Source organism: Poecilia mexicana, unplaced genomic scaffold, assembly GCF_051168715.1.
Source record: "Poecilia mexicana isolate PSO_F unplaced genomic scaffold, ASM5116871v1 scaffold_13, whole genome shotgun sequence".
NCBI lineage: Eukaryota > Metazoa > Chordata > Actinopteri > Cyprinodontiformes > Poeciliidae > Poecilia > Poecilia mexicana.
Window position 1 is genome coordinate 4,062,694 of NW_028263382.1, and position 13,040 is coordinate 4,075,733.

At 39.4% G+C, this 13,040-nt stretch overlaps 1 protein-coding gene and 1 long non-coding RNA gene across 5 annotated transcripts in view; both read right to left on the bottom strand.

Annotated features, from left to right (window-relative positions):
- Positions 1-8,413, bottom strand: part of LOC106908904 (sorting nexin-19) — a 54,289-nt gene extending 45,876 nt beyond the window's left edge. For 2 of the 4 annotated variants that reach the window (XM_088011485.1, XM_088011484.1), the window contains exons 1-5: positions 8,139-8,413; positions 6,813-7,075; positions 3,153-3,347; positions 1,860-3,065; positions 1,358-1,556 (exon numbers count right to left, since the gene is read on the bottom strand). In XM_088011485.1, the coding sequence (XP_087867611.1) occupies positions 1,358-1,556; positions 1,860-3,065; positions 3,153-3,347; positions 6,813-7,016 (1,804 nt within the window). In that variant the 5' untranslated portion in view covers positions 7,017-7,075; positions 8,139-8,413. The remainder of the gene's footprint in view (positions 1-1,357; positions 1,557-1,859; positions 3,066-3,152; positions 3,348-6,812; positions 7,076-8,138) is intronic. The other 2 variants (XM_014975164.2, XM_088011483.1) reach the window with 2 other exon arrangements.
- Positions 8,414-9,033: 620 nt separating this feature from the next.
- Positions 9,034-9,981, bottom strand: LOC148155674 (uncharacterized). Its single transcript, XR_015765007.1, has 2 exons — positions 9,854-9,981; positions 9,034-9,557 (listed from the first exon to the last, which is right to left on the bottom strand). It is a non-coding gene; the product is annotated as an uncharacterized LOC148155674 (long non-coding RNA).
- Positions 9,982-13,040: the final 3,059 nt, after the last annotated feature.

Sequence of the window (13,040 nt, forward strand, 5' to 3'; positions counted from 1 at the left end):
TAAAGTTCCCAGTTGTGCCAAACAATAATTGTTAAACAATAATAATTACAGGGGCAGTATTATCCATTTTCCAGGTATGTAGTGCTATTTTACAGCACAATCAAGTAACTATGTTAACTTCAGTTCTTATTAAAGTGCTATGTAAATCAAATATGACTTAAAAGAAATTTGACTTTGTAATTTAGTGGCGTAAAATTTGGCCTCTGTCTTTTTAAAAACTCCTGCTGTTTTTGAAACTTCACCTTTGGGAGGTCATGACATCATAACTCCTCTATTAAACCTTTACCTACATTTTCAAAGTGCTGCTCTGAGAAGTAGTTCAGCGGATGCACAGTTCCACCAGGTGTTTGCTAATTGCTGCTGGTTAGTCTGAAGTAGCTGAGTGGAAGAGTTGGGGGGTTGGGGGTGTGCGACTCTGTGAGGTAAAAACTGCAGCTGTGAGGAGAAGTTGTGTCCTCAAAGGTGGAGCTAGGTCCAGCCAGGCATTTTGCACAGCTGAATGGTTGCCATGGAGATTAGAAGATTTCTAAAACACGCATGAAAGAATTAATGCACTCCAGGTATGTTTTTGATGTTGATGTTTTACATTATTATAACATAATGTAAAGCTCAAGAAAAGTTGATTTTACATATTGCTTGTAATGGATAGTGAACTATTTAAAATAAATTGTCTAAATTATTTAAATTTGTAAAGTAAATTATTCAAAGTGAATTTTCTAAATTATGAATGTTGCAGATAGTTTATGGATGTTTGTCTGTTTTGATTAGTACTGTTGGTGGTTTATGTTTTGTTTAAAGGTATTTGTACTTTGTAATGTTTGGGGGTGGAGGAGTTTGTATGTACCTCACAGGCTGCCGTAGCTAATGAGGGCAAGCCCTATAAAAGCTGGCAGAATCATTGTACCAATGAATGACTTGAACAACTGTCAAGGTGTGTTTGGCACAAAGAAATCAACACTTAGTGTTCCCCAGTGAAAGCAGCGAGGCACGTTTTGTCTTCTTGTCTGTATTGTAAGTTTATGTTTCCAATGTTTGTATATGTTTTCGTTTTCACGGTGACTGAGGTTATTGTGGTGACTGTGATGATCATGGTTGATCTTCAACGAAAATAAAAACCCTTGAATTAGTAATTCAAGAGCTGGGGGAGCTGCTACACTCCTCCTTTAATTACTAATTTTAGAGATTGTTTAAGGATCATTACCTTTAAATTAATAATTAGTCTGTAGATTACATGTCTTTTTATTTTTAGTTAGTTTAGTATGAAATCACTGTGTTAAAGTAAATGGGTTTCTACAGACAAAACCTTTTAAATGAGTAAAACAAACAAAGCCAACTGAACAAAAGCAGTTGTACCTACCTTTGATGAATTTCCGCAGTTCTGATTTTTCTTCAAGTCGAGTCTGTAGGTTAAGGAACTCGCTGTATCTTCTGTTGACCATGTGATATGCCACAGGCTGGATAGGGGTTGGATTCTCTGAGTCTATCTCTATTGACTCTATAGGCTCAGAGCCTTCTTGGATGCTTTCCAGGTTCTCATAACCCACCGACGTCTCATACTGGAAACCAAAACAGCTTTATTTATTTCTAGTACAGGTTAGACTGTGTGTAACACAGTGCACTTTGCATGTACATAACTTTAAAGTAAAGATCATTATGTTTTAGAAATATCCAGCAAGTTTGAGTTTCACCAAGTTTCACCCTTTTGCCCATGCATAATTCTCTCTGACAAAAGATAGTTGTGTGTGAAAATCCAAGTAGATCATCAGTTTAACAACAGTCTGCAAACTACTGGATAGCAATATTAAAAATATATTACCGGGAGAACTTCTTCTGAGACTGACAAAAGAAACATCACTTACTTTGATGGTATAAAGAGTGTATGGGTGTGAGCCAGTGCCGCGATGTTCTTTGGCTGTGATGGTACCAGTGATGCGGAGGTTTTGGATGATGATCGGTCCTTCTGGACTGCTAAGGGGCTCAAAACTGAATGTCGACACAGGAGAACAGCCCTGCAGTGGACTAGCCATGATCAGCTCGCTAGGATTCCCCAATCCAGTCGGCTCTACACCCAAGACAAGCTCTCTGCTTTGACTTGCTGCAGGGGAACTGTTTTCTCTTTTCAGATCCTGAAGGCTGTTGGTACTGCAAGTTATCTCTGTGTCCCTGAGTGATGACAGGCACCCGTCATTAGGACTGTCCACAAGTACTGAATTCAACAAGACCTTAGGATAGGAGCCGTCCACTGGACTTGGGGAAACCTCCTCCAAGTCTATACTATTGTTGTCCTCAGCAGTTGTGATATAACTTTTGGATCTGTTATACAGTGTGTCTACTTGACCTATCATGAGCAAAGAATCAGTGGAGGTGGGTTTGTAGTCTGCCAAAGGAGAGTCAGGATCAGAGTCAGTTTCTTGGTAAAATGGGTTGGACTTTCTTCCTCTCAGGTAGCATCTTAAAAATGGTCGAGAAGCTTCCTCTTCTCCAGAGAAAGTCTGGGGGAACTTCACCTCCTCTGTGTCAGTCGCATCGTAGGCATGGAGTTCAGGCAGAGCAGCTTCAGTGTCATCAGTCAGCTCTGTCTCTGCTCCTTGTTGAAGTGACTCTCTGTTCGCCTGAGTTACACACTGTAGAGTTGGAGTCTCAGATTCAGCAGCAGGTAATGGCAAGCTGCAAGTCTCTAGTTTGGATGCAACAGAGTCCAGCTGTGTGTTGGACTTACAGAGGATTTCTATGATCAGGAGGTTTAACCAGTCAGGGTCTGACAGTTTAGCCACTAGAGGGAGAAAGACATTAGAGGTGATAAGCTCCCCAACGACAAATCGTCCTGTGTTGGTTTCTAAGTGAGGTGGTGGCACCAAAACATGCAGCAGCAGAGCCACAACGGCTCGGATGTAGTTGATTTCTGCTGAATAGTCGCTCATAGCAACGTGAGGAGTGGCGATAGAGGAATACGCTTTCCACAACTGTTCGTTCTCACTGTGCTGTTTTTCTTTGGCCAGCTCCTTGGCCGTGAGGTAGTCCTGCAGGTGGCCGCCCACCAGGTTCAGGACCTTCTGCGTCAGCTCCTGAGAAAATACAAAAAGTTTCTTGTCCTACTGTGTGTGCATGATTTCCAAAATCAAAATGTACCTGATGTTGTTAAAGCTTCTTACCTTTCTGTCAATGTGTTTGGCACGCTGTTTCAGCTTCATGGCCATAGAGATCATGGCTTCCTGAACTTCTAATTCAAAACCACTCTCTGTGGACACAGTGGAGTACCATGAAATGACAAAGTCTCTGATTATTTTTCTCACTGTGTTATGGATCTCCTGGTCCAAATGTTCTTCGTCCTCTGCAGATGACTGAATCTGAAATGCAGATGAGAACAAATCTGAGACAAATGAGCCTCATAACACCACATGTACCACTTTTTCATATTTTATCACTTTATAAATACTTCAGTTTATTTATAAAGCATTTTAAAAACAGACACTAACTGCACCAAAGTGCTGTACAGTATTCATAAAAGCACATATACGGTAAAAACGCATAATAATAAAGACTCAAATTAAACCAGTCAGGACAAGTAAATTACCATGTCAGGCCTTACAGAAATGCCAAACAATAAAATCTCTGAATGTGCTCGGACACAGAGCTCTGTCCATAGCCAGCTTCTTGATTCAGTGTTTCTCAACGTTTTTTGGGCCAGCGCCCCCTGGCCTTTATCCAGGTCCCTCACCGGCCCCCCACCAAAGAATTTGTAGGCTACTGTTATTTTATTATTAATATTACTATCACTATTGTAGATGTTTTGATTTTTATGCTTGTTTCTGTATTTATCATCAGAAATAATTTCCCAGAGAACAAAAAAGCCATGGGAATAGAAATTATTTTCACAGGTGTTTACAAAAAATGCAATGAACATTAAAGTTAAATTCAGTAGGCCTAACAGCAGCCAATCAATGGAAAAAATATTCTTATTCTTTGCCATTTTCTAGTTGTTAAATCTTACACAATATGACCAGATAAAAGATGAACAACATGCCAGTTTAAACTTTGAACTATTTGCAAAACGACTGAGCTCTGCAACATTAAAGCATGGATAGAACTGTAACTACATTAATCATAGCTCTTCTTCTCTTCAGTGTTTCTGTTTCTGGTGGTGCAGCTCTGTGCTGCCTTCAGGAGAATGAGACATCAGAGCATCATCCATAAAATTTCACCCACATGGCATTTAGTGTGCAAACCAGAGCTTTCAGTGGAAAAACTAAAGTTCCAGGTCCTTTTAATGCCATACAAATATGATATGAGACAGAAACATGGATAATATCTTTATATAAACCTGTCTATTGATTATAGATTGATAGTTTTACTGGACAGAAATTACAAAGAACAAATCTGGTTCTTAAATCTTAATGAGTCAAACTGAAAGTGTCATGGAGTCATCAGCCTCATGACATTAACACTGACATGAAAAATAATATTGAAGAAATAAATATATCAAATCTAATTAAAAACATAAATAAATGATCAGTTCTTTACTGTTATGGTCTGTAAGATATATTTCATATGGTCTCAACAAACCCATGGCACTTTTATCTGGAAATAGTGTCTGTTTATTCTTGCCATACAGTCTCTGTATTAATTATTGCTCTAAAGGTCTTGCCATACCAGTTTATTCCTCTGTATTTACTTTAATTTCTTAGTTTATTCTTGCATTTTGTTTTTCATTCATTTCTATTTAGTTTCATTTTATTAGTATTATCCTCTCTTAGTTTATTGCTATGTCCACTTTAGTTTATTTCCTGTTGCTAGATTTATTTTATCGTTTATTGACCATCATTAATCTTCACTCATCACCTGCTGCTCCTCCTAATCACCATGTGTTGATTTTTCACTGTTCAGCGTCGGATTCTCTGTTTTTTATGCCATAATTCACATCTAGTTCGTCGCTCCGTTTTATGTCCCGCTTCTCCTGTTTCAGAGTTTTGCGCAATGTGCGCGTCGTTTTTTTTTTAACCCCTTAAGGTGCAGGGCGGCTGGGAAACATATCGATGGGGAAAAGGCAGACTGACATAAACCTTTTAAAACAACGGAAACAATTTCGGTATTCTGATTATTGAAATTTAAAAGTGCTGTGATGTTCTTTCACATCCGTTTCATACCGGACCACTTACAGCTCCGGTGTTAACGCTATAAAATGAACGCTCTCTATCGAGGTATCACCCATGGAGGGATTTCTTTATTTAAATGGGTTCATTTTTCAGAGGGATACAAAGTGAGGGTATCGTGATTTTAGTAATTACATGTTTATAAGAGCGATTTTCTGTTGTCCTTCCATGGAAGCGGGCAGCTTTCAAACGGAAATAAAACACTTTTTAATATAAGCTGCTGCTTTGACATGATCACAGAACTGCCAAAACATGTGTACAAAAATCCTCAGTAAAACATAAAATATTTTAAAATCAGACTCCAGACAAGTGGATCACAGCAACGTCATCAGCCGGTGTAACACTGAACTGATGCGATGAAGCTACTAGTAGCAGGAGCTGCGCCAAAAAGCTACAAACACTGAAGAGGAAGAGGAAGAAGAAGAAGAAGAAGAAGAAGAAGAAGAAGAAGAAGAAGAAGAAGAAGAAGAAGAAGAAGAAGAAGAAGAAGAAGAACTGCCATCGATACAGTTGCAGCCAGGCATGATTTAATGTTACACAATACAGTTTTACCAAGTTGCTCAAAGTCTAAACTGGTATTGTTGTGATTGTAAGGTGTAAAGTTTACCTTCGACCAAACGCCCCCCCAAAGGAATCCCAGCGCCCCCCTTTTGTAAACATTTCCGCCAGCGCCCCCTGCCTATACTAGCTAATATAGGCAAAATAGGGCCTATGATTGAATCTTGAGGTACTCCATACTGTAGGGGTGGTACTACAGATGAACAGAAAACATTCTGTCTTTCAAATATGACTAGAACCAATCTAAAACTGTACCCTTAAGACCAACACAGAGCTGCAGTCGAAATAAAAAGATGTCATGGTTAATAGTATCAAACACTGCATTTAAAATCTAATAACAATAAGGCCACAATGTTCCCAGAATCAACTGTTGGAAAACAATCATTAAATCCTCTAAGCAAGTATACGTCGATGTATTTTGGGAGAAAATTATGTGATAAACCAACACAAAGTACACTTGTGTGGTTTATCACATAAAGCACACAAGTGGAGTACTGTGTTGGAGTACACAGTACTGAGGAGAATGAAGAATGATCCTTTATTTTGAAATTCACAGCAAATAATCAGAAAAGTGAGGTATGCATACGTTTTCTATCCTCCTGAGTGGATACTTTGAAGAACCACCTTCTGCTGCAAGTCTCTTCCACATTTGCACATCTTTAAACGTTAACTTTTTTATGATGTGCTTCATGGTTTGTGTGTTCATCATTCTACCAACATCTTCACAATTCAGCTAGATTTATTTTTGGAATGAGGTAGACAGATGGACTCTACTGACTGGCTGGCTACTGAAGCCAGTTGGTTGCACAAGATTTTATTTAGGAGTACTTCCATGAGTTTTTTCAATTGTTTATCTTTTTCTTCCACTTCAAAATGACGCATTATGACAGACTACCCCAGTAAGACTCAAAGTTTGTGGTTGTGCCGTGCCATGTCAAATTCAAACGGTATGAGTGCTTTTGCAAGGTTTTACATTTGACCATGCAACTAAAGTCTAAGCTAAGGTTATCTTTTCTCAGTACTTCCTGATTATTTTGCAGACACAAAATGAAACACACACGTGCAAATACATGAACAAACAAACCCATTTAGTGATGCACTCACCTGTTCCAGATTGATGAACCTCTCCAGGTGAACCAAGCTGTTGGACTCTAGGATAGCCTGGGAGCCAAACCAGCCTCCGAGCACCAGCAGCAAGCTGGTAAACACACATAGGAGCCAAATATTGACCAACAGGTGAAAAAGCAAGAGCCAAGCCAGCAGCACACCGATGCCCATAAGGCTCCTCTGTCCCATCCCCTCAGCCATGGCCCTGAGCACGTTCACAGAGAGAAGCAGGGATCATGCAGGCCAGGGAAACGGCACACCTGGAAAAAAAAAATTTAAATGTAAACCTCCTAATAGACTTGGCGCATTAGTATAAATATTTCTCCATGAGGTGGGATAAGCTTAAGATGGAAATCATGAATACAGCAATGACTTAAAGTTTTTCAAAGGAACACAAAGTTTGTGGTGACGATTCAAGTTGTTAGATTATTTATTATACAACATAAATGCTCTGGACCAGGGGTGCTCAAGTCCAGTCCTCTAGAGCTACTGTTGTGCAACTTTTGGACGCATCTTTACTCCAACAGACCAGGATCAGCTCTGAACAGACTTGCTAAGGAGCCATTCATTTGATTCAGGTGTGTTAGAGCAGGGACATCTGAAAGTTGCAGGATGGTAACTCTGGAGGACTGGACTTGAGCTCCCCTGCTCTGGACACACTGATGGAGGAAAGCTACACTGTAACAAAGGCCCTGGGGCCGACTGACGGGGACCAGGCCGCCTTCGAAAACTCACAGGAGACACCAGTGTGCTGACTGTACAGTCATCTTGATTGACTGAGTGGATGGACAGATATTAGAAGTTCCAGGAGAGTATTGCAAAGTTATTTTCTCTAAATAATTGATAAGTGTGACAGAGAAAGATGAGATGGAAGCAGATTGTCACAAACTGATTTCTGGAAGAAGCATAGAGTATTCAGCTCAAACTGGCTCACTCAATGCAGTTTTCCTGGAAGCGGGGAAAAATAACTAAAATGGATCTTGATTTAATAAAAGCAGTGAATTAGTCCTTTATTCAATAATATAATGTGATTCTGATGCTATCGCTTTCTTAGCGTTCGAACACTGTTTTAAACAAGCAGTAGCTGCTTATTTGTCTGATATTATTCAACATGGACTGCAACAATCTGACGGGTTGGTTTTTATTATTAACGTCGTTAACTGTCTCCTATCCGCCAGTCTTCATGCGAACAACAACAGAGCCCTAACTAAAGCTGCTAAAGACAATAGAGTAGTGAGAATGGAATAATAAACTAGCCTTGAGTGTCAGCAGTCTGAAACAACGACATGACAGCTGGGATGTTTTATCAAAGCGATCACGTACCAGCAGAACAGCTAAGGCTGCATAGCATCATGCTAACGCTTCAGCTGCACCACCAGAAGGGATGTGACAGCTTCCTGCTGCTACACTTAACTGTTTAAAGAGAAAAGGTTTGCAACCTGTACGATCTGTCGTGGCTCAGGGAAGCCGCTTGATGACATTTTCCTTCATGTTTACTTCCTGTTTTGTGAAGTCATTAACTAAAAGGCTCATGGGAAATGTTGTTTGATATCCATAACCTCGGACAGCTGCAGTTCGGGGCAAAGAGCAGCTAAGATTCAGTCGGACAGTTTTAGTGGAGCACAGGTTAGTCCCAGTGTCTATGGGTGACACAGCTGATTGTGATAAGAGACAAAGTAGTGTGAGGTGTGATTCAGATTTAATTATGGATTAAATCTAACCAGAAAGTGAGATGGAAGAATTAGAATTAAATTATTCAGGATATTATAGCATGTAAACTGTACTATTTTGGAACAACTTTTTGTGCTTAGTATATTTTAATAGTATTTAAATAGTATTAAATTACAATTTTTGTATACTTAGTATACTTAAACATACTTTTTTGGAACAACTTCAAGTTGTACTTAGTATACTTTAAGTACTATTCAAAAGCTTCATTAGTATATTTTGAGTGTACTAATTCTGTCATAGAATTATATTAAAAATATAATTTTAATATACCTTAAATATATTTTAAATATACTGCTAATATATTAGTAATGTATTTAAATTACACTTCTTAGTTTTGATTTACTGCTATTGCTAAAAAAGTACAATTTTAATTACTCATAAAAGTCTATTCCTACTTTCCTATTTTGTACATTACATGCATAATTACAATACAGTACTTGCATTGTTTTAGGCTACAATTACATGGAAAGATTAATTACACAAGATGTTCAAGATAATTCAAATATTTTGTTTTACTACCGACATTTTAAAATTGTCCAATTTTACTCAACTTTATGAACTTTACATAAATTATCAGTTTACATGTCAAAAGTGAACACAATGAACATGACAATTTAAGTGTGACAAAAAAAACATGAAAGTTATTACTTTAAAGAACAAAAATTATAACATTGTGCTTTCAATATATTACCATTTTGGTAACACTTTATTTGATGGGGTGTGCATAAGACTGACATGACACTGTCATAAACATAACATAAAACCTTTCATCAAATTCTCATTAAAATTGTCATTATTTACTGAATGACACTGTTGGTATGTCCCTAACATGAGTTAGCTCCTCATTAAAACAAACAAAGAAATCCTTCCCCCATGAAGACGATGTGAAGGTTCATCCTCAGAGCTGGTTGGTGATCTGGTGGAGTCAGAGCCTCTTCTGAGACAGAAAAGTCTTTAGGTTTTCTAACACCTGATCTCTCTGGCTTCCTCTTTCATCTTCATTTACTTAGACTGCAAAAATATGTTGAAGATAAAAACATTGATGAACGAGTTACAACAACAACCTCACAATATCAAAGTCTCTTTGTCTTATGGAGCTTAATTAAAAGCAGGTTAAGTTTATGAAGAAAAGTATGTCAACAAACAGCCTCCATGCATTTATAACATGAAGCTGAATGATTGCTATAGTAATAATCATACAAGTCACAATAAAATTGATAAAATAATTATTTATGAAACCAACGTAAGTTATATATCTGTACTGCACTGTTTATAATTAAACGAAGATAATTGATAAGCAAACTTACCACTAGCTAGCAACACGTTAGCAACCTTTGTCCCTCCGGGCTCCTTTTGTGACTCACATTTCATTTCCATCGGTTGTTGTCCCGTTGTGTTGTCGTCTAACTCGGACAAGGACATCACCAGCTTGAATGGGCTCTTTGCACCTCAGCTTCCGCGTTCGGGGTAAAGCGGCTCGATTGTTTCCGATCTATTGAAAATGGCCTTTTACAATAGGTGCTTTCAGGGCTTGGCCAAGGTTTGTACATCGATCCGAAGCCCCAACAAGTCAGCTGAAAGGTTTTAAGATGTTCGCCTCGTTATACATTCACTGATACGAAGGTGAGTTTTACTTAAACTTTGTGGCTAACATTAACGTGAGCTTATGCTAGTAGGCAATATTCTCGGACATTGTTCTTGTAAAATGTGCTATTTAAGTATCTAAACATTCTAACGGACAATGTATTTATCTTATTTTCAAGTATATTATGTGTGTTTATTGTCGTTAGTGTCACAGACTAATGGTTCGGGCTTTTTACTTCCGAAGCCTGACGAAGCACAACAAGCCTCATAGCTTAACAGTAGCGCAGCTCTGGTGTCGGAGATCTGGTTCAGCTGTTCAGGTTCAAAGTTGTTGCTTTTAAAAAAACATGACCGTGTTGCTTCATGTCTCCGTGTTATTTCGTTTTATTACCTTTGCATGTTTCTTGTTCAGAGCTCAGATAGGACGGTGTTTACAGCGGTATGTACAGGCGGATCAGTTGCTCGGCTGTCTGGCTCTGGTCTGCTCTCTCGTTCCCATAAACTCTTTCAGGCTGAATATAGAAGTGATTCCATGGAAATAACTCAGGGAGGCTCCTTTTTTTATCATCCGTATCCCCGGTAGTTTTAGGCTGATCCGGAGTGAAGTGAAGGCTGCAAACTTTGCTGTGTTAGCTGGTAGCGACAGATATTTACAAGCCATCTTCTTAATTCAGGATCGTTTGGAAATTAACGAAAACTTAAAAGCCCATTATATTAGGAAGACAACAATGTTAATAGTATTGTTTTTTTGCATCTGAAATACGACTTAGTCTTTTCTACCAGTCATGGTAACTCAAAGCGGAAAAACGTGAGCCGCATTAGCTCCTGGAGATGTGACGTCAACGCCTTAGGTGCAAAGAGCCCATTTACCAAAATTAGTAACTATTGTCAAGGCCCTCTCTACTTTTAAGGCAATACTATGCGAGTAAAAATGGCGATTTTGAACAGCGCCTGTTATCTTCCCTGCGTTCAAGTTTTTTATTTTCTTTATGGCGTTTTTTTTTATGACAGTGTGCAATACCGCCACCATCTGGTCTGGAGTGTGAACTGGAGCTAATCCTGTTGATCAGTGGTCCCCCAACTTTTTCCTGTGAGGGCCAAATAACTTTTACCTTCTCTGGTGGGAGGCCGGAGATTGTTGACGGGGGGTGGGAGGTGCGTTTCTCGATTGATTTTTACCCAGAAAGCAGATGGGCAAAACCCATAAATGAAACGGTCACTGGGACTGACTAGTATATATTCCATTGAGGGAATGTAACTTTAACATATCAATTTCTCATATGTTAACAAAAAGGCTTGTTTTGAAGTATAAGCTGCTACTTACAGGCATTGCTTCGAAGAGTTCAACCTGGAATGCGGCGTTCATAACAGACACGTGTGTTCATCTGCTCTACCGCTAGCAAACAACCGTATTGATTAAATAACATAAAAGTCAAGCAGTTCCTTAAAAGTCCAACAGATGAGAGCAATGCGCCCCACAATTTACAGGACACACTTCCTGCTAAAGAGCCCCCTGGTGGTTGAAGAAAAATCCACATATAAACCGGAAAATACAATAAATGAAAAGAAATCTGAATGCTCTCTGGTATTGTTCAGGGGGCCGGACCAAATGTGGAGGCGGGCCGGTAGTTTGGGGACCCCTGCAGTTGATTATAGATCTTACATCTATAAGATCTAGGAAATTTCTTAAACATTACATCATGATTATCATTTTTTTATTCTTTGCAATTTTAACAAAAATAGTAAAAGATTACTAAGACACTTAAAAAGTTACATGAAAAGTACTTTATAGGTGCCTAAAAGACATACTTCTGCATATATATATATATATATATATATATATATATATATATATATATATATATATTACCCACTGTGCTATACAGTCAGCGCCCTTCACCCTGAATGGCTAACTGAAGGGCGCACAATCCTGATCCAGAAGGATCCCTCAAAGGGTTCAGTCCCATCCAACTATCGGCCGATAACCTGTCTCTCTACAACATGGAAGCTCATGTCAGGCATCATAGCAGCTAAGATAAGCGGGCACATGGATAAATACATGAGCACGGCACAGAAGGGCATCGGCATAAATAGCAGAGGAGCCAAACACCAACTCCTTGTAGACCACACAGTCACCCGAGACTGCAAAACCCGACACACCAACCTGTGCACCGCTTGGATTGATTACAAGAAAGCCTATGACTCAATGCCACATACCTGGATCATTGAATGCTTAGAGATGTACAACATCAACAGGACTCTAAGAGCCTTCATTGCAAACTCGATGGGGCTGTGGAAAACCACCCTTGAAGCCAACTGCAAACCACTTGCACAAGTGTCCATCAAATGTGGGATATACCAAGGAGATGCTCTGTCCCCACTGCTGTTCTGCATAGGCCTGAACCCCCTTAGCCAAATCATCAACAAGACTGGCTACGGATACCGACTCAAGAATACTCAAGAATGGGGCCACAATCAGTCACCTCCTCTACATGGATGACATCAAGCTGTACGCCAAGAGCGAGCGAGACATCGACTCACTGATTCACACCACCAGGATATACAGCACTGACATTGGGATGTCATTCGGACTAGAGAAGTGTGGCCGGATGGTTACAAAGAGAGGGAAGGTCGTCCGCACAGAAGGGGTCTCACTCCCAGAGGGAACGATAGCAGACATAGAGCACAGCTACAAGTACCTGGGAATACCACAAGCAAATGGCAACCTCGATGAGATCACAAGGAAAGGAGCCACAGCCAAATACCTCCAACGAATAAGGCAAGTCCTGAGAAGCCAGCTCAATGGCAAAAACAAGATCCGTGCAATAAACAGCTATGCCTTACCAGTAATCAGATACCCTGCCGGAATAATTAGCTGGCCAATGGAAGAGATAAAGGCCACGGACGTTA